The sequence below is a fragment of the Oryctolagus cuniculus genome, chromosome 3 (genome assembly GCF_051225735.1).
Source record: "Oryctolagus cuniculus isolate XC-2025 breed Fujian yellow rabbit chromosome 3, ASM5122573v1, whole genome shotgun sequence".
Taxonomy (NCBI): Eukaryota; Metazoa; Chordata; class Mammalia; order Lagomorpha; family Leporidae; genus Oryctolagus; species Oryctolagus cuniculus.
The window spans coordinates 163,661,889-163,689,595 of record NC_142869.1 but is presented as its reverse complement, the minus strand read 5'-3'; the positions used below and the strand labels follow the sequence as shown (position 1 = coordinate 163,689,595).

At 43.5% G+C, this 27,707-nt stretch overlaps 2 protein-coding genes across 17 annotated transcripts in view; one reads left to right on the top strand and one right to left on the bottom strand.

Moving 5' to 3' along the window:
• Window positions 1-1,341: 1,341 nt before the first annotated feature.
• Window positions 1,342-21,520, bottom strand: LOC149127578 (uncharacterized). 9 transcript variants are annotated; one of them, XR_016231012.1, is made up of 3 exons: window positions 20,821-20,957; window positions 5,235-5,464; window positions 1,342-2,047 (listed from the first exon to the last, which is right to left on the bottom strand). XR_016231012.1 is itself a non-coding variant. In XM_089328538.1 (3 exons), exons 1-3 carry the CDS (start codon window positions 21,518-21,520, stop codon window positions 1,989-1,991), a joined length of 468 nt encoding a protein of 155 aa, XP_089184664.1. In that variant the 3' UTR covers window positions 1,342-1,988. The 9 variants fall into 9 exon arrangements, 6 of the variants coding, with proteins under 6 accessions (XP_089184664.1, XP_089184665.1, XP_089184667.1 ...); XM_089328538.1 differs by lacking the exon at window positions 20,821-20,957 and adding an exon at window positions 21,346-21,520 and having other exon boundaries at window positions 5,231-5,464; XM_089328539.1 differs by lacking the exon at window positions 20,821-20,957 and adding an exon at window positions 21,346-21,520.
• A 95-nt stretch (window positions 21,521-21,615) lies between these two features.
• Window positions 21,616-27,707, top strand: part of ZNF800 (zinc finger protein 800) — a 63,356-nt gene continuing 57,264 nt past the window's right edge. For 4 of the 8 annotated variants that reach the window (XM_089327988.1, XM_051848017.3, XM_089327991.1 and 1 more), the window contains exons 1-2: window positions 21,616-22,247; window positions 22,726-22,844. In XM_089327988.1, the coding sequence (XP_089184114.1) occupies window positions 22,784-22,844 (61 nt within the window). In that variant the 5' untranslated portion in view covers window positions 21,616-22,247; window positions 22,726-22,783. Of the gene's footprint in view, window positions 22,248-22,423; window positions 22,528-22,725; window positions 22,845-27,707 lie in introns of those variants that run through there. The other 4 variants (XM_089327990.1, XM_051848018.3, XM_051848019.3 and 1 more) reach the window with 3 other exon arrangements.

The window sequence follows — 27,707 nt, the reverse complement described above, 5'->3', positions numbered from 1 at the left end:
AGGGTATAATTTCAGAAATTATTTAAACTTCTAGAGAAATACAACTTAGGATTTAGGATGAATTACTCTGCTGACATTTAGCAATAGGTAATCCATTAGTCAGGTATCTTTATGAGATAGGTCTTGGTAACTTACTAAAATTTCTTGGGAAAAAATTCCACCATATTGTTTGTTATTCATTATCTATTATCTCTTCTCCAATTTATGAGAGCATTTTGCAAATGCTCTCTTCCCTCAAATGCTGTTATCTATACAACCTCATAGGCACCTGTTAAATTCTATGGCTTCAATCATCTCCCTTGTGCCTGTCTTGTGTGATGATCATGAAAAAAAAAACAAACACTTTTTACATGTCTCCATTTATTAGACTAGGAGCTCCGCAATAATTAGAATAGAAACTCTAAGAGCACAGGAAATTCCTATCTTACTCAAGGTCATATTATAGGGTCCTGGCACATACGCACCAAGTAAATTTTTGCTGACTAAACATCAGTACAGTTTGTTTGACATGATATTTGCAATTTGATATTTGAAAAATGTTGAAATGGATTTACTGATAATCAATTAGCACAAAGGCAATGGTAAACTATTTCCAACATCATACCCTGTAAGAGTTAACAGAACAAGTTTCCAGCCATGTAACTGATGATTAGTTTCCAATAATATTGAAGATTCAATTAGCTTTTCTTTTCTTTTTCTTTTATTTATTTATTTGAAAGGTTTACACAGAGAGAAGGAGTGGCAGAGAGAGGTCTTCCATCCATTGGTTTACTCCCCAATTGGCCACAATGGCTGGAGCTGCGCCGATCCAAAGCCAGGATCCAGGAGCTTCTTCTGGGTCTCCCATGCGGGTACAGAGGCCCAAGGATGGGGGCCATCTTCTACTGCTTTCCCAGGCTATAACAGAGAGCTAGATCAGAAGTGGAGCAACTGGGACTCGAACTGGCGCCCATATGGGATGCAGGCACTGCAGGCAGTGACTCCATCCTCTACCCCACAGCGCCAGCCCCTAACTTTTCTAAGTGGTAAGCATGCTAGCAGAGTTTAATGAAGAGAAATAATGAAGACAGTACACCTGACAGACCAAGCAGGCATCTCAGTAAAGAACTGAGACCAGTCTGCATTCAGACTGGAGTTTTTATGGTTGTTGGGCGTGGGCCTTCTTCTTCCTCTCCTTACACCCTTTCTTGATTGTTGCTGAGTGGAGAGTTTTCTGGGTGTGGAATCTCTCCTGGAACTTCATAATAGTCCCTTTGGTAAAGAGCAGATGAGATTCCCTTAAGCTGCTCCCAGGGAGAGGGCTGGGACCCACCCAGCCAGGTTATTGAACAATGGCAAGACTGGTTTTTTTTTTTTTTTAAGATTTATTTTTATTTTATTTATTTGAGAGTTAAGAGAGAGGTAGAGAGAGAGAGAGAGAGAGAGAGAGAGAGAGAGAGTCTTCCATCTGCTGGTTCACTCCCCAAATGGCTGCAAGCTCAGCTGATCTGAAGCCAGGAGCCTCCTCTGGGTCTCCAACATGGGTGCCCAAGCACTTGGGCCATCCTCCACTGCTTTCCCAGGCATATTAGCAGGAAGCTGGATTGGAAGTGCAGCAGTCAGGGCTCAAACCAGCACCCATACTGGTGCTGTGGGCTGGGCCTTTAACCTGCTGTGCCACAGCGATGGCCCCATGGCAAGACTTTTGATATGTAAATGCGAGTTTGCTTCCAAGTCCTACTTTCTTGTTCCATCACACAGAAATTGTCATTTTCTTCAGCCCCTCACACATAGGCCTATGTCTATGTAGCTACTTAACAATTTTCCCTCAAGAGAAGTAACCCATACTCTTATGGGGGTAACATGGATGAAGGTCCAGCTTCTGCATTCTCTTCAGAACTGACATATGGGCATAGAGCTGGTTGTGGGGTTTGTCTCTTGCTGTCTGTCTTATGGTGTTCCAAGGCGGCCTGAGAAATAGTCTTGCATGGTCCAGAGGACTGGTCATATCATCTGAAGATAGACTGCAAGTCCTGTTTTATGACCATCTGGAGCTGGACAGCTTGTACTGTTAGAGACAAAACAGACAAGAGCATTAAAGACACATGGCCAAAGAGAAGCAGCAAGAGTGTGGAAGCTGTAGGACCCAGAATTTCCATGACTAGTTGTTAGGCCAAAAAATCTAGCCTTGTTCAGCCTGGTGCTAGAATTGTCTGGACTTACCCATGAAACTGTGAGCATGATTTCGTACCTGTTCAATCTGATTGAACCCCCTCCCCAAAAAACATTTTTAGAGAATGACACAGATGTCTCCTTGAGTAGCAGTTAGCAAGTCTAACTGACTGCCTGGGGTCAGGGGCCCCAGTCATGACAGCTCTTAACTGGGCAAAGGCTATTGGGTTCTTTCACAAAGGAGAGGGGCTGTGACTTGCTCTTAAGAGCCTAATATAGAGCCTGCCATAGGAGCTTTGCTGTTTTCCTTTGCCTAGGGATCCATAACTTGTTAGTTGGAGCTGTATTAATATTGTAGGATCAGGAATCTGCTATATGGATTTTATTCTCTCTGAGGACCAGTTTCTGTTCCCTAGAATTGAGGATGAGTCCCATATAGTTTATTTCCTGGTAGACCAGTTGTGTTTTTTCTTGTATACCCAGTAGCCGTGTTTTGCTAGGAAGTTAAGAGTGCTAGTTAAATGCCTAAAATTGGAGTCTCAGCTGGGAAACTGACTAGCAAACCATCTCCATTTTAAATCATCTCTCCACCACCCCTCAAGAGATTGTTCCTTTAGTTCCTCTTCAGGGGACACATCTAAATAGGTGGGTGCTGTCTATAAATCTTTTTTTAAAGATTTATTTATTTATTTGAAAGTCAGATCTACACAGAGAGAAGGAGAGGCAGAGAGAGAGAGGAAGAGAGAGAGGGGGGGGGTCTTCCATCCACTGGTTCACTCCTAAGATGGCCGCAATGACCAGAGTTGCACTGATCCATAGCTAGGAGCTTCTTCTGGGTCTCCCATGTGGGTGCAGGGGCTCGAGGACTTGGGCCATCCTCTACTGCTTTCCCAGGCCACAGCAGAGAGCTGGATCGGAAGTGGAGCAGCCGAGACTTGAACCAGCACCCATATGGGATGCTGTACAGTCGGTGGCTTTACTCATTACACCACAGCGCCTGCCCCCTATAAATCTTTATTTGGCAGCATCGTCCAGGCGAGCTGTCTAACCCATCAAGTGATTTTCAAAAGCAAAAAGGATTGGGCTTTCTGGGTCTAGAGGTATGCAGAAAAAGGCACTGTTAAGGTCTAGTATGGAAAAGAAACTGGCAGCTTTGCATATCTGGGTCATGGTGTAAAAGGACTGGGGACTACTGGATGGAGTGGGACCACTACCTCATTAATGAGTCTCAGCTCTTGAACAATTCTCCATTTATCTGGTCCCTTTTTAATGCCCATGATGGGTGAATTGTAGGGGTTGACACATTCTTTAAGTACTCCTTGTTTGAGGAGGCTCTTAATGATAGGGTCTAACCTTCTTTACCTCCAGAATGAGAGGATTTTTTAAAATTAATTAATTTATTTGAAAGGCAGAGTTGCAGAAGAAAGGTCTTCCATCCACTGGTTCACTCCCCAAATGGCTGCAGTGGCCGGAGCTGGGCCAATCCGAAGCCAGGAGCCAGGAGCTTCTTCTGGGGCTCCCACACAGGTGCAGGGGCCCAAGGACTTGGGCCATCTTCCATTGCTTTCCCAGGCCATAGCAGAGAGCTGGATTGGAAGTAGAGCAGCTGGGACTTGGACTGGTGCCCGTATGGGATGCCGGCACTGCAGGGGGCAGCTTTAGCCACTGTGCCATAGCACTGCCCCAAGAGGATATTGTTTTTGATGGGGAAAATAGACAGGATACTTAAGGCTGACTTTTATGTGAGTTACTGTTTTTGCTTGTCCCACAGTTGTCCCATCTGTCCATACTTGAGGGTCTTCTTTAGCTCCAGGAGGGGAAAACAGCCTGACTCAAGTAATAGGAGTTGCACTTGAGTCTGGGAACAGATGTTTCGGCCTAATCGTGGAGCATGTGTTTCCTGGATAATTAGAAGAGTGGGTGAATGGTGGTATCCCCAAGAGCAAGCAACAGGTTGAAAGAACTTTTAACCTTTTACTTTTGCATTTACACTGATACTTTATAAAACCTAAGTAGGATTATTATGACCATTATTTAAAAGATTATGTAATAAAACCATTTTTACTTCTCCACAAATTACTTACTAATAACAAAAGAAAAATGGTAACTCAACAGTTGAGAAACTGATCAGGATCACTATCAAATAGACATACCATTGCCTCTGGATGTGATACCATGAGGAAGAGACCATATCACTTATATTGTATTCCATTAAAAAAATATAATCTCAATCTAATCATGAAGAAACATCAGACAAATCTTAATAGCCTAATTTTGTAAAATAACTGACCTGTATTCTTCAAAATGTTATTGTCATTAAAGACAAGGAAAGGCTGAGGAAGTATTCCAGGTAAAAGGAGAGCAATGACAATTTAATGCAACATTAAATTAACATGGAGCAAATCATGCAATAAAGACATTATTAAGATAACTGACAAAAATAAAAATCAGATTAAAAGACAGTATTGTATCAATGTTTAAGTTTCCTGAACTTCTGGTTATTTAAGAGAATAGTATACCCAATTTCAGATAATACACACTAAAGTTATAAGGTAAAAAGGAGCACCATGCATGCAACCTGCTCTCAGATGGTTCCAAAAAGTCATATTATATATGTTATGGGGAGAATAAAGTGAGTGTGACAAGATGTTAAAAATAGATGAATCTGGGTAAGAAGAGCATGGGGATTATTTCTAACATTCTTGCAATTTCTCCATAAATTTGAAACTATTTGAAAATTAAAAGTTACAGAGATCCAAAATGGCTGAATAGGGCATTAAATAAAGGCATTAAAGGGCATTAAATGAAGCTGCTTTGGGATATGGAAAGGATAAAGGACTATGTTTCCATGGGTCTAACTGATGGAAATTTTCAGTAAAGAAGTGAAAAAATAAAAAATAAAAACAAACCCAAACCAAAGACTCTGTGGGCCAAGAGGAAAGCAGACACGCTGCTGCAGCAACTGTGTGGTGCAGCCAGCTGCCAGCTGTGAGCCACTATCTTACCACGCCAAGGTAGGAAGAAACTGCCGCCCACCCCACCACTCCTGGTTTTAGCTGAGAAGGAACTCCACAGTCACCTACTGATTTCACTTCAGCCTGGAGAGCTGACTGGGGTCTGAGTGACTGCTGGGCTTGCAGCAGGGAAGCACCTGTTTCCTTCTTCTCCCAGAGTGCCAGACGAGGCAGTGAAAATTCACCCAGTGCGCCTGTTTTCCTACCAGCACCAGACACGGTCAGGGCCAATGTGTGCGGCGAAGGACAGATCCCCAGTATCCTGCAACTGTGGGAGTTTCTGGATACGAGCCCCAGAGCTACGATCAAGAGATCAACAAAACAAAAAGTTGGTTTTTTGAAAGGATAAACAAAATAGATAACCTCTGGCCAGACTATTAAAAAAAAGAAAAAGTTCAAATAAATTAAAATGACAGATGAAAATGGAGATGTTACAACTGCTACCACTGAAATACAGAGGATCATAAGAAACTACTATGTGGCTGACGCTGTGGTACAGTGGGTTAAAGCCCCAGTCTGCAGTGCTGGCATCCCATATGGGTTCCAGTTCAAGTCCCAGCTGCTCCACTTCCAATCCAGCTCTCTGCTATGGCCTGGGAAAGCAGTAGAGGATGGCTCAAGTCCTTGGGACCTGTACCCATGTGGGAGAACTTGAAGAAGCTCCTGGCTCCTGGCTTCGGATTGGCACAGCTCTGGCCATTGTGGCCAATTGGGGAGTGAACCAGTGGATGGAAGACCTATCCCTCTCTTTGCCTCTGCCTCTGCCTCTCTGTAACTCTTTCAAATAAATAAATAAACAAATCTTAAAAAAAAAAAAACTACTATGAAGAACTATATAAAATCTATAAACTAATAAACTGGAAAACCTCAAAGAAGTTGATAATTTGCTGGATTCATATAACTTACCAAGATTAAATCAAGAAGATATAGACAACTGAAACAGACCCATAAGAAGCAATGAGATTGAAGTAGTTAATCAAAAGTCTTCTAGGCAGGCACCGCGGCTCACTAGGCTAATCCTCCGCCTTGCGGCGCCGGCACACCGGGTTCTAGTCCCGGTCGGGGCACCGGATTCTGTCCCAGTTGCCCCTCTTCCAGGCCAGCTCTCTGCTGTGGCCCGGGAGTGCAGTGGAGGATGGCCCAAGTGCTTGGGCCCTGCACCCCATGGGAGACCAGGAGAAGTACCTGGCTCCTGCCATTGGATCAGCACGGTGTGCCGGCCGCAGCGTGCCGGCCGCGGTGGCCATTGGAGGGTGAACCAATGGCAAAGGAAAACCTTTCTCTCTGTCTCTCTCTCTCTCTCACTGGCCACTCTGCCTGTCAAAAAAAAAAAAAAAAAAAAAAAAAAAAAAAGTCTTCTATCAAGGAAAAGTCCGTGACCTGATGGCTTTACTACTAAATTTTACAAAACATTCAAAGAGGAAAGAACTCCAATAGTCTTCAAGTTATTCCAAAACATTGAATAGGATGGAACTCTGTCAAACTCTTTTTATGAGGCCAGTATTACTTTGATACCAAAATCAAACAGAGGCACAACACACACACAAAAAACTACAGACTTACATCCTTAATGAACATATATACAGAGATTCTCAAGATACTAGCAAAATGAATCCAATATCACATCAAAAAGTCCATACATCATGATCAAGGTGTATTGATTGCAGAAATGCAAGGGTGGTTCAACATTTGCAAACTAATAAATGTCATAAATCACATCAAAAGAATTAAGAACAAAAACAATATGATCATCTCAGTGGATGCAGGAGAAGCACTTGATGAGATTCAACTGCCGTTCAAGATAAAAATCCTCCATAAAGTAGGTGCAGAAGGAATATTCCTCAAAATTACAAAGGCTACTTATCACAGACCAATGGCCAATATCATACTAAGTGGGATAAAGCTGAAAGCATTTCCCTTCAGATCTAGAACAAGACAAGGATGTCCACTTTCACCATTCTTATCAAATATATTACTGGAAGTTTTAGTGATCACAATTAGGAGAAAGAACTAAAGGACATCAAAACTGGAAAAGAGGAAGTAAAATTATCCATGTTTGCAGATGATATGATATTGCATATGGAAAACCTAAACACTCCACCAAAAAGCTGTTAGACTTGATAAACCAATTCAGTAAAACTGCAGGTTACAAAATAAACATATAAAAAACAGTAGCTTGTTTGTAGGCTGATGGTAAACTCAGAGAAAGAGAAATCAAGAACAAAATGCCATTCACAATAGCCACAAAAAATATCAAATATTTAGGAACAATTTGACCAAAGAAGTGAAAGATCTTTACAATGAAAATTATCAAAAACTGATTATGGAAATTATCAATGACACACAGAAAAAATGGAAATATATCTTTGCTCATTGATAAGAAGAATCGCTTTATTAAAATATCCATGCTACTTAAGGAATTTACAGATTCAATGCAATCCCCATCAAAATACCAATGCATTCTTTACAGGGTTAGAAAAAAAATCCAAAAATTCATGTGGAATCACAAAAGACCCCGAATAGCCAAAGTGATCCTGAAAAAAAAAAAAAAAACAAAAACAAAAAAAAAAAAAACAAGCTGGAGATATCACAATATATGATTTCAAAGCATACTACAAGGCTACAGTAATCAAATCAGCATGGTACTGGCATAAAAACTGATACATAGACCAATGGAATAGAATAGAGAGCTCAGAAATTAATTCACATACATACATCCAACTAATTTTTGGCAAAAGTGTTCAGACCATACAGTGGAGTAAGGTTACTCTCTTCAACAAATGATGTTGGCAAAATTGGATTATATATGTAAAGAATTAAATTAGATCCATATCTCTCACCATATACAAAAATAAACTCAAGATGAATCAAAGGCTTAAATTTAAGACCTGACACTATGAAGTTGCTGGAAGAAAAGTAGGGGAAACACACCAAGAAATTGGTGTAGAAGATAAACTTCTTGGATAAGACTCCGAAAGCATAAGCAACAAAATCAAAACTAAACAAATGAGACTATATCAAACTCAGAAGAGAGAATGGAAAAGATATTTGCAAACCACCTATCCAACAAAGGATTAATATCCTGAATATATCAGCAACTTAAAAAACCCAACAATAAAAAACCCAATCCAGTTGAGAAATGGGCAAAAGGCTTCAATAGATAGTTCTCAAAAGAAGAAATACAAATGGCCATGAAATATATGAAAAATGCTCAACATCACTCGTCAGGGAAACACAAATCAAAACCATAATGATATATCACCTCACCCTTGTCAGAATGGCTAAAATCCAAAACAGAGTAACAAATATTGGCGAGGATGTAGACAAAGAGGAACACTTTTACATTATTGGTGGGAATGTAAGTTAGTTAAGCCACTGTGGAAAACAGTGTGGAGATTTCTTCAAAAATTAGAAATGGGGGCCGGAGCTGTGGCATAGCAGGTAAGCTGCTGCCTGCAGTGCTGGCACCCCCTATGGGCACTGGTTCAAGTCCCAGCTGCTCCACTTCTGATCCAGCTCTCTGCTATGGCCTGGGACAGCAGAAGATGGCCCAAGTCCTTGTGCTCCTGCAGATGTGTAGGAGACCTGGGAGAAGCTCCTGGCTCCTGGCTTATGATTGGCTCAGCTACAGTTATTGCGGTCATTTGGGGAGTGAACCAGTGGACTGAAAACCTCTCTCTCTAGCTCTGCCTCTGCCTCTCTGTAACTCTGCCTTTCGAATAAATAAATAACTCTTCAAAAACAGAAACAACCTAGAAATAGACTTGCCATGTGATCCAGCATTCCCACTAAAAGGTATATATATATACCCAAAAGACTTGAGCACAATCTATCAGAGACACCTGCAAAAAAAAAAAAAAAAAAAGCAGAGAGAGATACCTGCACCCATGTTTATAGCATCACTGCTCACAATAGCCAAAATTTAGAATCAACCAAGGTGTCCATCATCAGATGAATGGATAAAGAAAATGTGGTATATATACACAATGGAATATTATTCAGCTATAAAGGGAATGAAATTCTACCATTTGCAAAATGGACACAACTGGAGGATATCATGTCGAGTGAAGTAAGCCAGACCCAGAAAGACAAATACCAAATATTCTCCCTTATATGAGGTAGCTAAAATTTAAAAAACAAACAAGGAAGAAAGAAAAAAGAAAGGCCTATATCAGTATTGCTGCAAATTTGTAAAGATTTGTTTTATACTCTTGTGAAACCAATGATTAAGAAAGTTATACTATAGTTTTAATAGTCTGATTACTTTAAAATTTACTGTATGTGGGTGAAATGGTTATTTTTCTATTTATCGTTTATAGTCATTGTCTATATTGACACTAAACTAGGGTCTTTTTGGTTCTTCTTAAATTTATTATTCAGTAAGTATTAAGCCTTTTACTGTAGTGCCATTTTCTTTATTTTTTTTTAAAAGATTTATTTATTTGAGAGTTACAGAGAGAGAGAGATAGAGAGAGAGAGAGAGAGAGAGAGACAGGCAGACGTACAGAAACAGAGAGCGATATCTTCCATCACTCCCCCAAATGGCTGAAAAGGCCAGGGCTGGTCCTGGCTGAAGCCAGGAGCCAGGAGCTTCTTTTGGGTCTCCTACTTGGGTGTAGGGGCCTAAGCACTTGAGCCATCTTGCACTGCTTTTTCCAGGCCATCAACAGGGAGCTAGATAGGAGATGGAGCAGCTAGGACTTAAAACCAGCATCCATATGGGATGCTAGCATTGCAGGTGGCAGCTTTACCTGCTATGTCACAATGCCAGCTGCTGTAATGTAATTTTTAAAATACAAAACTAGAAAAAAAAACAAGGGAGAATAAAAGAGGTGGGAGGGAGGAAAGGAGATATAATTATGTGCTTGGAATTGTATCTACAAATCATACTATATCTTTCAAAAGCTAATTAAAATTCAAATAAAAAATGCTTAAAAAAGCAAAATTAAAAGTTACAAAAGCCAATCAACCAACAAAATAAAAACCATCCTGTAAAAAAAATCACATTCTTTATTGATGATCATTAGTTTTAAGTATCCAGATATGGCATATATTCCATAGCATTTCTAATGCTATAAAATAGTGGTTCCTTTAATTGTCCTTGTATAGTTCTCCATAATAAAAATGAATTTTTTATTAGGTTAAGAACCTAACTAAACCAAACAGCCAAAATTGATTTTTCACCACTAAACTTTTCCTTCTTAGGCTTGTTGTAAAGCATGAATATTGTCAATATTTCTCCTGTAGCTCAATAAAAATGGAAAGTCACTCACTCAAGCCCATCCAATACCTGGTAATGATTTCCTATTATGTGCTAGGAAGCGTGCTAGATAATGTCATGGCAAAGAGGAACAATTTGTCAACTAAGTTCCTGGGGAACTCACACTAATGGGAGTCAGACAACTGATCAGAGATATACTGCAGGAGCAGAGGATGGAGCAACTAATGCCTGTGGAGCAGGTTCCACGGAGATGCACTGGCAACACAGTCTGAAGGATGGAATAAAGGGTTTTCCGGGCAGAGGGGAAGGATATGTTCAGGCCTAAGGAGTGGCATGAACAAAGGATCAAAGCCTTGGAAAGTTCATTTCTAATTTTATGCCAGATGTAATTCAGGGGCATTTAAATCTAGGTTAGCTCTGCTTTTACTTTTTTATGGTGAAATATCATATACATTCGTAAAGTGCATAAAACATAGCCATTAATTAATTATTTTAAAGCAGACATACATGCAGCCATCATTAAGGTAAAAAATCTACAAAATGGCCAGTAACTCCAAAATCAACAACCCCTATCCAGTATCAGTGTCCAATCCTCTTCACATAAAGGTAACCACTACTCAATTATTTTAAAAGTTGCTTTAGGATTTATACGGTATACATTTTACCTTATCACAGTTTACTTTCCAGTGATATTTCACTCCACATATAGTATTAACCACTATTCTGATTTGTCCATTTCTTCACTATTTAGAAATTCATTTCTAAATACCACATAGTAAGAAATCCGACAGCAATAAAACATATACGAAATGCAAAATCAAAAGTGACAATTTGGGGCCAGCACCATGGCTCACTTGGTTAATCCTCTACCTGCGGCCCTGGCATCCCATATGGGTGCCGGGTTCTAGTTTCTGTTGCTCCTCTTCCAGTCCAGCTCTCTGCTGTGGCCCGGGGAGTGCAGTGGAGGATGGCCCAAGTGCTTGGGCGCCTGCACCCGCATGGGAGTCCAGGAGGAAGCACCTGGCTCCTGGCTTTGGATCAGCGCAGCGCTGGCCATGGTGGCCATTTGGGGAGTGAACCAATGGAAGGAAGACCTTTCTATCTCTCTGTCTATAACTCTACCTGTCAAAAAAAAAAGTGAAAATTCAATGATTTATCATAACAGAAACAGGTACCTAACAAGAGTTATTTATGTGAAAGACTAGCAGAGAGAGGGAGAGAGAGAGAAATCTTCCATCCATAAGTTTACTCTCCAAATACCCACAACAGCCAGGAGACGGCCAGGTCCAAGCCAGGAGCCAGGAACTCCAACCAGATTTCCCATGTGTGTGGTAAGAACTCAAGTTTTTGGGCCGTCATATGCTTCCTTCCATTTAACTTCCTACATCATCAGGAAGTTAGATAGGAAGCATGGAGTAGCTGGGACTCAAACAAGGGACTCTGATAGGGACTCAGGTATAATCCTCTGTGCCACAATGCCCCTTCAATCACCCAAAGCAGAGTGTCACCAAGTGCCCAGAAGCCTTCCCTATGTTCATTCCCCATGAATTTCTACTACTTCCCTTCTCCCCAAAGGTTTTTGTGAAGCCATCTATTCCATATATATATGTATAAATTTTTTTTTTTGACAGGCAGAGTGGCCAGTGAGAGAGAGAGAGAGACAGAGAGAAAGGTCTTCCTTTTGCCGTTGGTTCACCCTCTAATGGCTGCCGCGGCTGGTGTGCTGCGGCCAACGCACCGCGCTGATCCGAAGGCAGGAGCCAGGTGCTTCTCCTGGTCTCCCATGGAGTGCAGGGCCCAAGCACTTGGGCCATCCTCCACTGCACTCCCGGGCCACAGCAGAGAGCTGGCCTGGAAGAGGGGCAACCGGGACAGAATCCAGCACCCCGACTGGGACTAGAACCCGGTGTGCCGGCGCCACAAGGTGGAGGATTAGCCCATTGAGCCGTGGCGCCGGCCAGAATTTTTAAGATTTATTTGGGGCCGGTGCCATGGCTCACTTGGTTAATCCTCCTCCTGTGGCACCGGCATCTCATATGGGTACCGGGTTCTAGTCCCGGTTGCTCCTCTTCCAGTCCATCTCTCTGCTGTGGCCCGGGGAAGGCAGTGGAGGATGGCCCAAGTGCTTGGGTCCCTGCACCTGCATGGGAGACCAGGAGGGAGCACCTGGCTCCTGGCTTCGGATCGGTGTAGCTCCAGCTGTAGCGGCCATTTGGGGGGTGAACCAACAGAAGGAAGACCTTTCTCTCTGTCTCTCTCCCTCACTGTCTAACTCTATCTGTCAAATAAGTAAATTTAAAAAAAGATTTATTTATTTGAAAGGCAGAGTTACAGAGAGGCAGAGGCAGAGAGAGAGAGTCCCCCATCCGCTGATTCACTCCCCAGTGGCCACAACAGCTGGAGCTGCACCAATCTGAAGCCAGGAGCCAGGAGCTTCCTCTGAGTCTCCCATGCAGGAACAGGGGCCCAAGGACTAGAGCCATCTTCCTCTGCTTTCCTAGGCCGTAGCAGAGAGGGGATTGGAAGTGGAGCAGCTGGGACTTGAACCAGAATCCATATGGGATGCTTGCGCTGCAGGTGGCGGCTTTACCTGCTAAGCCACAAGGCAGGCCCCTATATACATTTTGTTTCTTCTTTTAATCCATGTTGTTTTTCTGCAGTGTATGTTATTGTATGTACTTAGAATCCTTCATTTATAATATTCTATTGCATGAATTTACTGTAACATTTTTATTCATTGTTAATGGACATTTGAATTGCTTTTAGTTTTTATAAATCACAAAAAATGTTATGAAATTCTTGTACCTGTCTTTTGGTGCATGGTTTTCTAGTGTGAAACACCTTAGAAGTAAAATTTACTGGGTCATAGATATGGACCACTTCAAATTTAGTAGATAACATGAAACAATTTTTTTTCTCCAGAATTACTGTCCCAATGAATACTGTCAACTACAGTTAATGGGCGTTCCTGTCGCTCCACAGCCCCTCAACAGGAATTCCAGATCAGCATTTACAGCTGTCTTCAATTTCAGCCATTCTGTTGGATGTGCCCTGGTAGCTCATTAAGATTTATTTAGCATTTTATTAATAAATTTGAACATATTTTCATATTTTTAACTTACAGAAAATTTTAAAGATACAAAATAGAACAGTAAATGACCCCTGTACTTATCACTGAGCTGCACCTGTTATCAACATCCAGCCATGCATCATCTGTGTTGCTATCCACATCTACCCTCACTCTATTACTTCTCCAACTTTTAAAATTTTTTTTTTTTTTTTTTTTTTTTTTTAATTTTATTTTGACAGGCAGAGTGGACAGTGAGAGAGAGACAGAGAGAGAAAGGTCTTCCTTTGCCGTTGGTTCACCCTCCAATGGCCGCCGCTGCAGCCGGCGCACCGCGCTGATCCGATGGCAGGAGCCAGGAGCCAGGTGCTTTTCCTGGTCTCCCATGGGGTGCAGGGCCCAAGCACCTGGGCCATCCTCCACTGCACTCCCTGGCCATAGCAGAGAGCTGGCCTGGAAGAGGGGCAACCGGGACAGAATCCGGCGCCCCAACCGGGACTAGAACCCGGTGTGCCGGCGCCGCAAGGTGGAGGATTAGCCTATTGAGCCACGGCGCCGGCTTAAAATTTTTAAAAGTTAAATTTGTGCACATTGAAAAAAAGAGTTGGTACAATTTTAAATATTTATTTGAAAAGCAAAGCAACAGAGAAAGTGTGAGAGAGAGAACCTCTTCCATCTGCTAATTCATTTCCCAAATAGCTACAACAGCTAGGTCTGAACCAGGCCAAAGCCAGGAGTCAGGAGCCAGGAGCCAGGATCCAGGAACTCCAACTGGGTATCCCACATGAGTGGCAGTGACTCAAGTACTTGGGCTATCTTCTGTCTACCCAGGCACATTAGCTGGCAGTAGAGCAGCCAGGGACTCCAGCCGGCACTCCAATAAGAGATGCCGGCAATGCAAACTGCAGCTTAACCTCCTGCCCTGGTGGTACAACTCCAACAAACTAATACACCCAAGTAACCAACATCTCTGTTATGACCCCTTACATTTCCCTTGTGTCCTACTCTCCCTCCCACCTAGGTTAACTATTTTTTGATTTGCTGATTTCTGGCAAGGATAAGAAATCTAGTGTATTTGAAGCACGAAGTATATGAAGATGTGGGAGGACCAGGTATACTAGTATTTGTTGTGTACTGTGTTCTAGGTCCTGCTGGGTGCTTTCTTCATTGATATCTTACAACTCTGAAAGTAACGTACAGCTGAGGAAATTGAAGTTCAATTGCTTAGAGTCACAAAATTCATGAATAATAGAGCTAGAAGTTCCAGATTTTTCTGACTTTCAAACACATTTTTATTAATCCTTGTTTAAATTTGGCTTATTCATGTATGCAACTGGCAGTCATAAGGAATCTGATTTAATGAGTAACAAATTTGTTTGGACTACACAATTCTGTTCATAGTGTAGAAAACTGGAATAGGGGAAGAGATTTGTGTTAGAGAAAACAGGGTGATAGGGAGACCATTTCAATGGTTTAGCAATAAGGTTTTGGAATAGAAGACTGACAGTTCATATGCAGAGAGGAAACTGTTTTTTGAAGACCTTTCTGAGATATAGCCAATAGCATGTGGTTCTACGTTAGGTGTTGGGGATAAGTGAGAAGAGAAACTGTGTAATTAAGTAATTTTCATTACTTTGCATTTGTTCCTCTGACTCCAAGACTTCTACCTTAAGCACCTGAATGGACAGCAGCACTGTTATTAAAATTTGGAAAAGGAAGAGAAGAACTCAGTTTTGGCTATGCTAATTTTTTTTGTTTTTAAAGATTTGGAAGTCAGGGTTACAGATAAGGGGAAGAGAGAGGGAGAGACAGAAAGATCTTCCATCTGCTGGTTCAGTCCCCAAAAATGGCTGCAATGGCTGGGGCTAGGCCAGGCTGAAGCCAGGAGCCAGAAGCTTCTTCCTGGTCTCCACAGGGGTACTGGGGCCCAAGTACTTGAGCTGTCTTCTGCTGCTTTCGCAAGTACATTATTAGGGAGTTGGATTGGAAGTGGAGTAGCTGGGACTCAAACCAGCACCCATATGGGATGACAGCATTGCAGGTTGACAGCCTTACCTGGCTATGCCACAGCACTGGCCCTGGCTTTGCTAATTTGCAATGACTAGGAAAACTCAGATGGTCCCTCTCAAGAGCACTTAGCAATGTAACTTAGCAGATCTTTCCAAGGACAGGTCTGAGATTGAGAAAAAAATTTTAGGCAATCAGAATAGGAGATCTTCAAAAAGTTTGTGGATAGTGTGTATTACAGAAACAATTATGCACACATTTCAAAATTTTTTTGCACTGAAATAAACATGTTTTTATTTCATTTTCTACATTTTGCAGTGTCCTCATGTATCACTTGAAGCACAGGCTCTAGACTCAGATCTAGGGTTAAATCCTACCTTAGACACTAATTGCCTGTTTGCTTAATTGTATAATGGGCTATCTAACCCAGTTCTTGGTAAGGATTCAATGAAAAAATATACAGTACTTAGCATGTTGTCCAAATGTAGTACATTATATTAGAGACTTATGGAAAAGCTCCACCAAGCAGCATTTTTTTTTTCATAGAATTCAGTTAAATGGCACATGGCATGCATTTGAATGAGACTGGTAAGATATGGCTTGGTGTCCATAAAGCGGTATGGTATATCATTGTGTCATCTGGCCAGCAAGATCTAAGTGTGCCTTTAGCAATAGCAATGGAAGGTTTCAGGCCATGCAAGGGAATCCCAGCAGGGAGTTTACGTCAAGGGCATCTAACTGGTTAATATTCTACTTCCTACCCTCCTTAAAACAACCATCTTAGGGAAAGTCTTTTCTTTTCATCTTGTTTGTATAATACTTAATGTGTTAAGTTCTTTATATTGATAATGAACAAGTTTAATATTTGTTCTTCTAAATTAATTTGTCCATGACCCTTTCTAACCTCTTGACCTACTTTGGCCTATATTTTACACAATAGTGGGTTTAATTATGTGTTATAAAATGCCATATCATAATCACAGCTAATAAAATATGGAAGAGTATATAGGTCTTGTAAGGAACTGCAATTGCTTCTACTTGATGTTAAGATTTTTATGCTGTTTTAGAACAGAATGGATTTTTTAAAAAGCCAATGATAAGAAAAACAAGTCCACTGAGAAAAGCTAATGCATCATCAAAGTTTGGCTATAGAAGGTCACAAAATTGACCAAGTCAGTTTAAAGAATAGGTTTGACTAATGTTTCCTTGTTTGGCTAGTCTTAAAGGAATTACTAAGCATTTAAAAAAAGTCAACTGCTTTTATTTGCTGGTATCATTCTTGAAATAATTATATATTGTAGTATGCCTTAAAAAGAGAGAGAGAGAGAGATCTTTTTCATCCATTGGTTCACTCCCCAAATGGCTACAGCAGCAGCTAGGGCTGGGGAAGGCTGCAGCCAGGAGCTTCAACTCCATTTGGGATTCCCTCATGGGTGGCAGGGGCCCAAGAACTTGGGCCATCTTCCATTGTCTTCGCAGGCACATTATCAGGAAGCTGGGTTGGAAGTACAGTAGCTGGGACTATGGGATGCTGGCACTGCAGGCAATGGCTTAAGCTGCTGCACCACAACACTTGTCCCAATATTGTAACAGATATCAGAGATCATTCAGTATTTCTTCCCATTAGTGTATACATATTCCTTTGCAATGTGACCTTGCTGCTTCCCATATCAAGAGGTGAGTCTATTTCTTCAATTTCTGAATCCGCCCAGTCTTTGGCTAGCTTTGAATGTGGTGGAAGTAATGTCATATAACTTCCAAGCCTAGAGCCTCAGGAGGTCTTGCAGCTTCTACTCTCTATTGGTGGGGCATGCTGCTACTATATGAGGAAGCTCAGGCTAGTCTGAGGATGAAGGCAGTTCCAGCCAACAGTCAACACCTGCAATCAGAGTGCATTCACCTCTGAGTTATTCGAGACAAAGCCTGCCCAAATCACTGATCTACAGAACTGAGATCACAGAACTGCCGTTAAGCCACTAACTTTGGAGCAGTCTGTTATGCCTTAACAATATGACTCTCTGTATAATGGGACTTTGAGAAGTTCATGGAAATATGGAATGAAAAGAAAAAATATAAACCTTATTTTTCAACATTAGCTCCAGCAAGTTCCAGATTTTTTTTTTTTTTAATAATAAATGATACTAGGCCGGTGCCGCGGCTCAATAGGCTAATCCTCCACCTAGCGGTGCTGGCACACCGGGTTCCAGTCCCGGTCGGGGCACTGGATTCTGTCCTGGTTGCCCCTCTTCCAGGTCAGCTCTCTGCTGTGGCCCGGGAAGGCAGTGGAGGATGGCCCAAGTGCTTGGGCCTTGTACCGCATGGGAGACCAGGAGAAGCACCTGGCTCCTGGCTTCGGATCAGCGCGGTGCATTGGCCACAGCGCGCCAGCTGTGGCGGCCATTGGAGGGTGAACCAACGGCAAAGGAAGACCTTTCTCTCTGTCTCTCTCTCTCTCTGTCCACTCTGCCTGTCAAAATAAATAAATAAATAAAACCAGCCATTTGGCCCATCACTAAGGGTGCTGGGAATTTTAATCCTGTCAAAACAGTCTTTTTAACATTGTTAAAGAAAAATGTCTTACAAAGATTAGGAAACAAAAAGGAGCTGAATAAGGATTGTAAAGTGGATGCTTAATGATATCCCATCAAAACTTTTGCAAAATGGCTCTTGTTTGGTGACAGGAATGAGCATTGTTGTGGTGATGAAGAACTCTCTGGTGGAGCTGTCTTGGTGTTTTTCTGCCAAAGCTTTGGCTTTCTCACAGCAACATCCCAAGAAGCAGTGGTTATCATTCTTTGGTGCTTTAGAAAGTCAACAAGCAAAACGCCTTGGGCATTCCCCCAAAAAACTACTGCCACCACCTTGGCTCTCCACTGGTTCACTTTTGTTTTGACTGGACTACTTCCACTTCTTGCGAGCCTTTGTTTTGACTGTGCTTGGTCTTCAGGATCATGTTGGTAAAGCCGTTTTAGTTTCTGTTCCAATTCTTTGAAGAAATGCTTCAGGGTTTTGGTCTCAGTTGTTGAACATTTCCATTGAAAGCTCTGTTCTTGTCTGCAGCCAATCTGGGCACAGCAGTTTCCGCACCTATGGAGTAGAAAGTTTGCTCCATTATTTCAGCCTGTGGTGTTGGCTTTTGTTTCTTTTGTCCTCTTCAACACAAACCAGATTCATTTCCTCAGATATTGATGTGCAGGGTCTGCTGCTGCAGGCTTCATCTACAACAGCTGTGTCCTTTCTTGAAACAAGTTATCTATTTGAAACTTCAGATTTTTCTCCAAACTTCTGGTAGTTTTACCATTTGTCCATCCCAACTTCACCACTATAAATTTAGCATTTGTTCTTGCTTCAATTTTAGCAGAATCCATGTTGCTCTGATAGGGACTCTCTTCAAATTGAGGTCCTTTTTGTGCTTCAAACTAGATCCTGTTATGTTAGTTTATTGTTTTGGGGGGGAACCCATGCATTGCATTTTCTTAACATGTATTTTGTTATCTTTCTGAAGGTCTTTCATGTATGTGTGTGTTTCAGTGTTGTCACCTCAAGTGACACCTCAAAATAATTTTAACTATAGGATGTACTTCTGGGCTTTTAAGGATCAAAAATATTGCTAAATATGACACTGAACAATTAAATGGAAGGCAGATCATAGTCTGTGTGCATTTTCAAAGGATGATAATTCTAGATTATGTCCAAAGTCTCTTAAACTCTATAGCTTTGTGAAATTTCAATTAGTCCCTATAATCTGGCAACTCCATTTCCACTTCATCAACTTGTACACAACATTTAAATATGCAGTATTTTTCACAACTGCTAGGGTCTACTGGCTTACTATTCAAATAACACAGTGTCAGCTCAAATAGCTATGGTCTAGTGAGGCAACACAGCATAATGGCTAAGTATGAGTTTCAAAGCCAAACTGGTTGGGTTCATATGCTGGCTCAGCTGCCTATCAGCCAATAACTTATCTATCCAATTTATCCACTTTGTCTCAGTTTCTCTACCTGTAGAACAGAAGGGTAGCAAAACTTCACTGGGTTGGTGATAAGATTAAATGAGTTAATACTTGAGCTTAAAACATATTACTCATACAATATATATATCAGCTATTGCTATTGTAGGGAGTAATCTAGGTCCTGTACCCAGTTTTATTGCTGATTGACCTGTGGCACATTAATCTCTCTAGTTTTCCTATCTATAAAATTAGGTTTATTAGATAACTTCCATGGTTTATATCTATCTTTAAAATTCTATGATTTAGTGTTTAATACTTGCTTCACCTACACAGATATTTCCATCTTGTCTCTAATTTTATAAGACTGTCTAACACTGTTGGCAAGCAATTCTGAGGACCCTTTAGTAATGACCACTTTGACCTGGGTATAAATAGCACTGCATTTACTCATAAAACACTTAAAATTTTTTTACTCACATTTGGTTAGCAACTCTCATATCTGAAGCAAAGCCTTTTCAGTTTTATGGAAATTTGGATTTGGGTATTCCAAATATGCAATAAATATACTTTCATACAGAAGCAGGAAAAGATCTACTTTATCAATCTCCATTGTTGATATCTTTACTTTTCCTTCCAGTCCTTCTTCACTGCATTTTTGGAATAGCATTCATGAATTTTTAAAAAATATTTATTTGAAAGAGTGACACTGATCTTCCATCTGCTGTTTCACTCCCCAGAATGGTCACAATGGCCAGGGCTGGGCCAGGCTGAAGCCAGGAGCTTCTTCCTGGCTCTCCCATGTGGATAGCGGGGGCCCCAGCACTTGAGCCATCTTCCACTGCTTTCCCAGGCCATTAGCAGGGAACTGGATCAGAAGTGGAGCAGCCAGCACTCAAACCAGCACCCATATGGATGCCCACATCACCAATGCTGCCCCCATTCACAATGTTTATTTCACTTAATATCTTACTTTTTGGCTTTATTATTCTTTTTTACATTGTAGTCATCTTGACTTTAAAAACTTATTAAAGCTTTATATGCTTAATTTATAAAATTTTTAAAATGCAAAAAGCAAAAATCCTAATTCCAACATTAGAGCCCATTGCTAAGGTGTCACATTTCCCCCCAAAAATCATTTTTGTTTAAGTACATTCCAAACAAGTAAATATGACACAAATGTAATTTTTATTGGTTGCTTACCACCACCATACAAAAGTATCACAATTTATTCTTACACTGATTCATAGCCTGGCTTTATATGGAGGGATAATGCCCGTATGCAACACTTATGTGACTGGCTCGTCGATCCGTGTGTGTCGATCGATCATCGTTCAGTCCCTTTGCTGCCTCTGCCCAAAATCAAGCTGCTGCTGGTGCGCAAACGGTCAAAGACAAATTAACTTACACACTTTCCTCCGCATTTTGAAAATGGGGTTTCAGGCACTTTCTCTTGCCACACACACAGGGCCAACAGGTGGATCTCCAGCGCAGGCGGCCGGTGGACACGAGCAGTGCGGCTTTTTCCCTTTCACACTCTCCGGGCCCGCGCGCAGTTCTACACCCACTAGCTTGATGCGGCCGCCCCCGGGGGCGCACACCTGGCTGCGACTGCCACGCGTGGGGATTTTCCACGCACGACGCGGACGCCGGACCGGAGGGAAAGCGCGCCCGGCCCACGTGACCCCCACGGCGCTCCCAGGCTCAAAGCGCGGCTGCGAGTCACTGGCCACACACCCGCCTGCTCCCCAACATCGCTGTTTTTCCTTTCCCTCCCGGGACAGGGGCCTGAGAAAAAAGAACCCCGTAACTTCCGGAAGGCAAACTTCGAAACGCGTCGGCCAGGGGGGGGAAGAGAAAAAAAAAAAAAAGTTCAACTTTGCCACTTCCACAGGCCTTTTTTTTTTTTTTTGCCGGATCGCCGCTTACTCACGCCTCCCGTCCCGCGGCTGCCCGACCTCTTCTCCTAACGGGTCTCCGCCGCGCACTTCCACCCCGGGCCGAGCGGCGACAGCCACCGTCCGCGTCGGCCGGCCGGCGGGCGCGCAGGCGGGCGGGAGCGCGGGCGGCCGAGCGGCCGGCGCCCTCCCCTGCCCGGCCGGGCGCATGCGCGCGGCGCTCCCGGGCGCGCCGGCCACACTCCCCCCACCCACTGCCGAGCTTGTCACTTCCTGCCCTCGCCCCATCTCCGTCCGGGGTCAGTCAGTCGCTCCCTGTCGCTGCCGTACAGTCTCTGCTTCCCCCTTCCTACCCGCTCCGCGGCGGCAGCTCAGGCTCTCCGGGGAGGGGGAGACGAGAGAGAGAGAGAGAGAGAGACCGACTTAATAAAAGTTTCCTGAAACAACAACTACTACCAAAAAGCCCACGGTGGGGGGAGACCCCCGTTCTTCTCCGCCCTCTCCAAAAGCCTGAGGGACCGTTGCAGGTGGAGCGGCGCTGGGAGGAGCCGGGCTGCGGCGGCGGCAGCCGTTGCCCCGGCGAGGGGCGCCTCGGGTCCCGCCCGCTCCGGCTCCGGCTCCTTCGGCGGCCGCCGCTGCGGCTGCCAGGCGGTTCCTCCTGTCAACTGCCCGCGCCCGCGCGCCGCCCGCCCGGCCGCCCCACAGCGCGGAGGGACGCCGTGAGCCGCCGCCGCCGCCGCCGCTGGTGAGCTGCGGCGCTTCCGCGTCAGCGCCGGCGGGGACTCTTTGGGAGCGCGTCGGCCCGAACCCCGCTTCCCTTCGCGCGGTCCGAGGGGGGCTGCGCCAGGTGGGGCCAGCGGCCGCCTCCCGCGCCAGGCTGTCCCGGTGGCCGCCCGGCCTGCCCGCCTGCCTTCCGCCGGCCCGCCCTAGGAGTTAAGTAAGTTGGGCGCACTTGGGCTTTGGGGACCGGGGTCCCGCCGAGGAGACCCCAACGCACGTGCGTGGCGGGAGGACGCGGGGTGGGCCGGCCGCGCGCGGGAGCGGAGCCCCGGCCGGCCCGGAGCCCCGCAGCCCGGCCGTGCCCGCCGCGCCCCGAGGGCCCCTCGCCGCGCGCCGGCCCGCCCGGGACGGCGAGGCCGCCGCCGCCGCCGCCGCCCGCGCCCGCCGGCCAGGCCTTGGCCGTGCGCTGCGCTGCGCGCCCGCGGCTGCGTTTCCGGGTAGGGCGAGGAACCTGTGCGAGGAGTCGGGGGCTGGAGGAAGGGATCGTGCGCCCTGCTGCTTTCGTTTCGGGAGGAACGCGCGCGACGCTGAAGGCGAAGGGGAGGCGGGTGCTGGGGGGACCGCGTGTGGGAAGTGCAGCCGGAGCCCCCCTGGGAAGTTCAGGGTGCGTGACGAGTTTGTGCTGCTTTCCGCAGGCAAGGCGCGATGAAGAGCTTCTCCCAGTGAAAGGAAAGTAGGTCGCACCCACTGAAAATGCCTTTAAGGGACAAATACTGTCAGACTGACCACCATCACCACGGATGCTGTGAACCAGGTATGCCCCTCCTCGCCCTCGGTCGCAGCCGTTCTGCCTTCTCCTTTTCACCTTAGGGTTTCCTTTTCCTCCTGCCCAAGAACCTCTCCTGAAGCAGGGCAGGCTGTAATTTTCCCCAGCGTAAAACCAGTGATGAAGCTAAAAGCTTGTACGGACGAGATCTCCCCTGCCTGATCCCTTAAAGGAACTCCTGCAAGTGTCACCCCCAATCATTTCCACGAGATCAGCCGCTCAGGCCTGCAGTATACTCCTGCGCCCCGTGAATATTTAAAACCCAAGAGGAGGGCAGGCTTTGGTAGTGGGACGCCAGCGTTCGTCTTGGTGAAAATTGTTCCCTTGCAGCTGAAGTGAGAGGTTCTGATGCTGAAAGTCTAAACAGGACTTTTGGGTGAACACGTTCGTGGAACTCTTCCGGGGCCTCAGGTTTTGCTAAGTGCAACCTTTAAAAATACAAATTCCTGGACAGAACATACTGTATTGCAAAATAATGGGAAAAACTCCTCACTATTTAGATTGAGTACAGTAGCATTTTAAAGGTCTTTATTCAATGGCACTTTTTTTTTTCCTTCCCCAGTTGAGTTTATGGAAGGGAAAAGTATGAGCGGACTCTAATTTGATTAGTGATAGACTCTTGACAGTTTTTCTACTTAGAATGTTGGTGTGTTTTGTGACACACATCCAGAGGTACAACTTTAAAAGGGTTCGTTATATACATGCAGTCACTAAATCAAACACAGGCCATCTCAGTCTACTTTAAAAGTAGGTGCATATCACTATTTTGCACCTAAATATTTTCTCTGTTTTTTTTTAATGTTTTTGCTTATTTTTTGTTTTCTCATTACACTTATGTACTTGGATTTTATCCCAGTAGGGTTCCTTTTAATGGGAATTATGATTAATGGGAAAATAGTATCAGAGAAAGGGAGGAATTTACCTTTTCAGAAAACTTGGGTACATGTGTGAGTAAAATTTATACCTCAGTCTATCTCTATTATGCTTTGCTGAGATTAGTAGCAACTCACCTGCACTAATAAAACAGGCAGTCCTAGGATGTGATCCAATTTGCATTCATCTGCCCTTGACCTAACTTTCAGTAGCTGTTTACATTGCGTATTTTGTATATTTGAAGTGAAGATAGATCACTTAGTTTCACTGAATGTTGAATGAGGCTTGCTAGTTTTGAAGTATGAAGTTGTGGATGGATGCCCTTTTATATTTTACGTTCTGCTGTTATTCCATTTTTTTTCCTTAAAAACACTTTGAAGTCACTGAGGTTGAATTGATTAGAAAATAGTCTTATTTAGGAAGAAGTTTATTTGTGTTTTCATTTCTTAAACAGATTACTATTGAATACATATTGGGTGCCAGCCGTTGTCTAAAGCAATGGAATATAAGAGGCCAGTAAGACAGATAAGGTTCTTTCCTCATAAAACTTGAGTAGGAAGACAAAGCTGCAAAGATAGTTTGTGGCCATGTTTTATTTAGTGTATTCTAATAATAATAAAAGTTTTCTAGACTTCAACCTCTTTTTAAAAAAAGGTGTTTTCTGGAGCTGAACTTTTTCATGTGTATTGGATCTTACTTTTTTCTTTTTTTTTCTCCCCCATTAAAAGGATACCAGATAAATTCCTTTAATGTAAAGTTACCATTTTTCTTTTTCCAGAAAGTTTTTCTAGTGCGGGTTAATTTTCAGATTCACCAGATCCAAAGGAGAACTTATGTCTTTGTTTTCTTGGTTCCAATTAAACATTTTGTGAAGATTCAGCTCGGTGGAAAGCTAGGAGCTGGTGAACTGATAGGGTAGTTTATTGTCACTATTTCAGGGAAGGGTGTATGCTGAGAGTCCTGGGTGTTTCCAGGACTGAAAGAGATACAGTGTGGTGGTTTTTAAGGGGACATCTTTGGAGTGTGAGGTGGTGTTTGAGAAATTCTTCAATGAGTTGTCCTGAGAGATCTGTCTTCAGTTGAATGATAGACAGTGGGTGAGTCCCTAGATGGCAGTGGAGCATTCCTGAGGATGCTGGTGTGCCTTGATGGGATGGGTCAGTTTGGAGTGAAGGATGGTGGTATAAGCGTGGTGGTTTGTATAATGGGTTTTCTTTGGTGGCAAGCATTATGGTACAGTGTGTTTGTTGCCAACTGTAATGCTGGCATCTTACAAGAGCACCATTTCAAGTCCCAGCTGCTCCTCTTCCTATCCAGCTCCCTGCTGATGTGCCTGGGAAAGCAGTGGAAGATGATCCAAGTGCTTAGGCTCCTGCTACCCATATGGAAGATCCAGATGGAGTATTTTCTTTGTTATGTTTTAAACATTTCAATAGAGATTTTTCAAAGCTTCAAAAATAGAATGATATAAGGAACCTGATATAACCATCACATAACTATCAGAAACCAATACAAGGGCAGTGTCTTCATTTACATTCTCCCTTACCTCCACAATTCCCTTCTCTACTATAGCAAGTAGATCTTCTCAGGGTCTCATTTCCAGGTAAGCGCAGCTCTCACAAAGGTGGATGTTGTTTTCTGGAAAGTGAACTGTTGAAAGGATGTAAGGAAAGATGTTCTGAAGCCTTGGGTTTTTGGTTGGAAGGAGATGATCTTTTTTCTAGTTGGTCATGTAACTTGAGTAGGCTTGATCTTGGGAGTGATGATAGGAAATTTAAGAGGAAATTTTGTAGAATATGTTAATGTATAAAGGTTTCTAAAGTTAGGAGTAAGCTTTCCAATGAAGAAAGAATTGTTTCTTATGATGGGAGCTTCACAGATAAAGCATACCAACTGGATGTGTAAGATAAGCTAACCCTGTACTCTCTAAGAATGTTCTTTCAGATTGTGTATGTGTTCTGGAGGTAGCAGTGTTCTGAATGTGATGGGTAAGAAAAGTTTGCTCTCCCTTTAAAATCAGGTGTTGTCCTGTGGAAGTGAAAGTTGGTGCGTGGCAGAAGTTTTCTGGAGCATATACCTGACCGAGGGAACAGCTCTAAGGAGAAGTCGCTGTTTCTCCCCATTAATCCCTCCCTTATCATTTCTGGTTTTTCATCCTCTGATTAGAATTCATGCCAGTTATGGAGCCAGATCTTGAAGCATTTCATTCTTTACAATTGTGTGCGTTTTCACCTCTATTTTTAAAGTTTTATTTATTTATTTGAAAGGTAGAGAGTAATGAAGGAAAAGGAGAGGGAGAAGGAAAGGGAGAGGGGGAGGGAGAGAGATAGGGAGGGAAGAAGGAAGAGAGAGAGAGAGAGAGAGAGAGAGAAAGAGAAACTGAGATTGATTTCCCATATGCTGGTTCACTCCTGAGATACCTGCAACAGCTAGGTCTCCGCCAGGCTGTAGTCAGGAGCCCAGAACTCCATCCAGGTTTCCCTTGTGGGGGCCAGGAACCCAAGTATTTGAGCCGTCAACAGCTGCTCTTCCAGGTGTGTTAGCTGGAAACGGAGTAGCTGAGACTCCAACCAGGCACCCTGATATGGCTTCTGGGCATCACCAGTAGCGACTTAACCCACTGTTGTATGACACCAACCCTCATCCTCACCCTGTCATCATTTTGTAATGAAAAGTTATTGGTTACTATAATGTATAAATACTGAAAATAGCTGTTGTTATTATTATTATTAGTTTGACAGGCAGAGTTAGTGAGAGAGAGAGAGACAGAGAGAAAGATCTTTCTTTTCTCTTGGTTCACCCCCAAATGGCTGCTATAGCCAGCGCACTGCACTGATCCAAAGCCAGGAGCCAGGTGCTTCCTCCTGGTCTCCCATGCGGGTGCAGGGCCCAAGCACTTGGGCCATCCTCCACTGCCTTCCCGGGCCACAGCAGAGTGCTGGACTGGAAGAGGAGCCAACTGGGACAGAATCCAGCACCCCAACAGGGACTAGAACCTGGGGTGCCGGTGCTGCAGATGGAGGATTAGCCAAATGAGCCGTGGCGCCGGCCCGAAAATAGTTATTTTTAATGTGTTTACAGACTCCTGCTTTTTCCTTAATAGGTTGAAATCTACTTGAGACTTCTAAAATCAAATTTTCCAGTTTTTGCTATCAGGGATGCAGTTGATTTGTACATGACGATGATGATGATAGTTTTTTTTTATAGAGTATTTATTATATCCCAGGCTCTGTATTAAGCAGGTTACCTGCATTAGCTCAGTTAGTCCTGACACAACCCTATGATTTAGGTTAAACCCTATTTTAGAGATGAGGGGAGAGAGGAAGAGTTTAATTTGTCCTGCTTATATCTAGTGAGTGGTGAGAAAAAAAATTTAAGTGTAGGCAGTATGGAGTCTTATTTTTGTGTTGGTTTTGGTTTTTTAAGGATTTATTTGAAAGACAGAGTTACAAAGAGAGTCTTCATCTACTAGTCCGCTCCCTAAATGGCTGCATGGCCAGAGCTGAGCTGATCTGAAGGAACTTCTTCTGGGTCTCTCCCACGTGGGTGCAGGGGTCCAAGTACTTGGGCCATCTTCTGCTGCTTTCCCAGGTGCACCAGCAGGCAGCTGGATCAGAAGTGGAGCAGCTGTGACTCATATGGGATGCCAGTGCTCATATGGGATACTGGCTGCAGGTCAGGGCTTTAACCAGCTGTGCCACAGTGCCAGCCCCAGATTCTTATTTTTAATCACTGCAGTTACTACAAAATGTCAGTTGTTCCTAAAATGAGTTACGTATGTTCTTGATTCATTTAAAACAACCCTATCATGTCACTTAAAATGGAATACTGTGTGTAATGAAATGATGTGGTCCAGAGACATAGTCCTCTTTTTGTGTACACTGAGCACTGGGCTTGCAGCATAAAGGAGAATATAAGACTGAATCTATATACGCTGTGCAGCAGGCTTTAGAGCTTTATCAGAAAACTGCTGTCCAC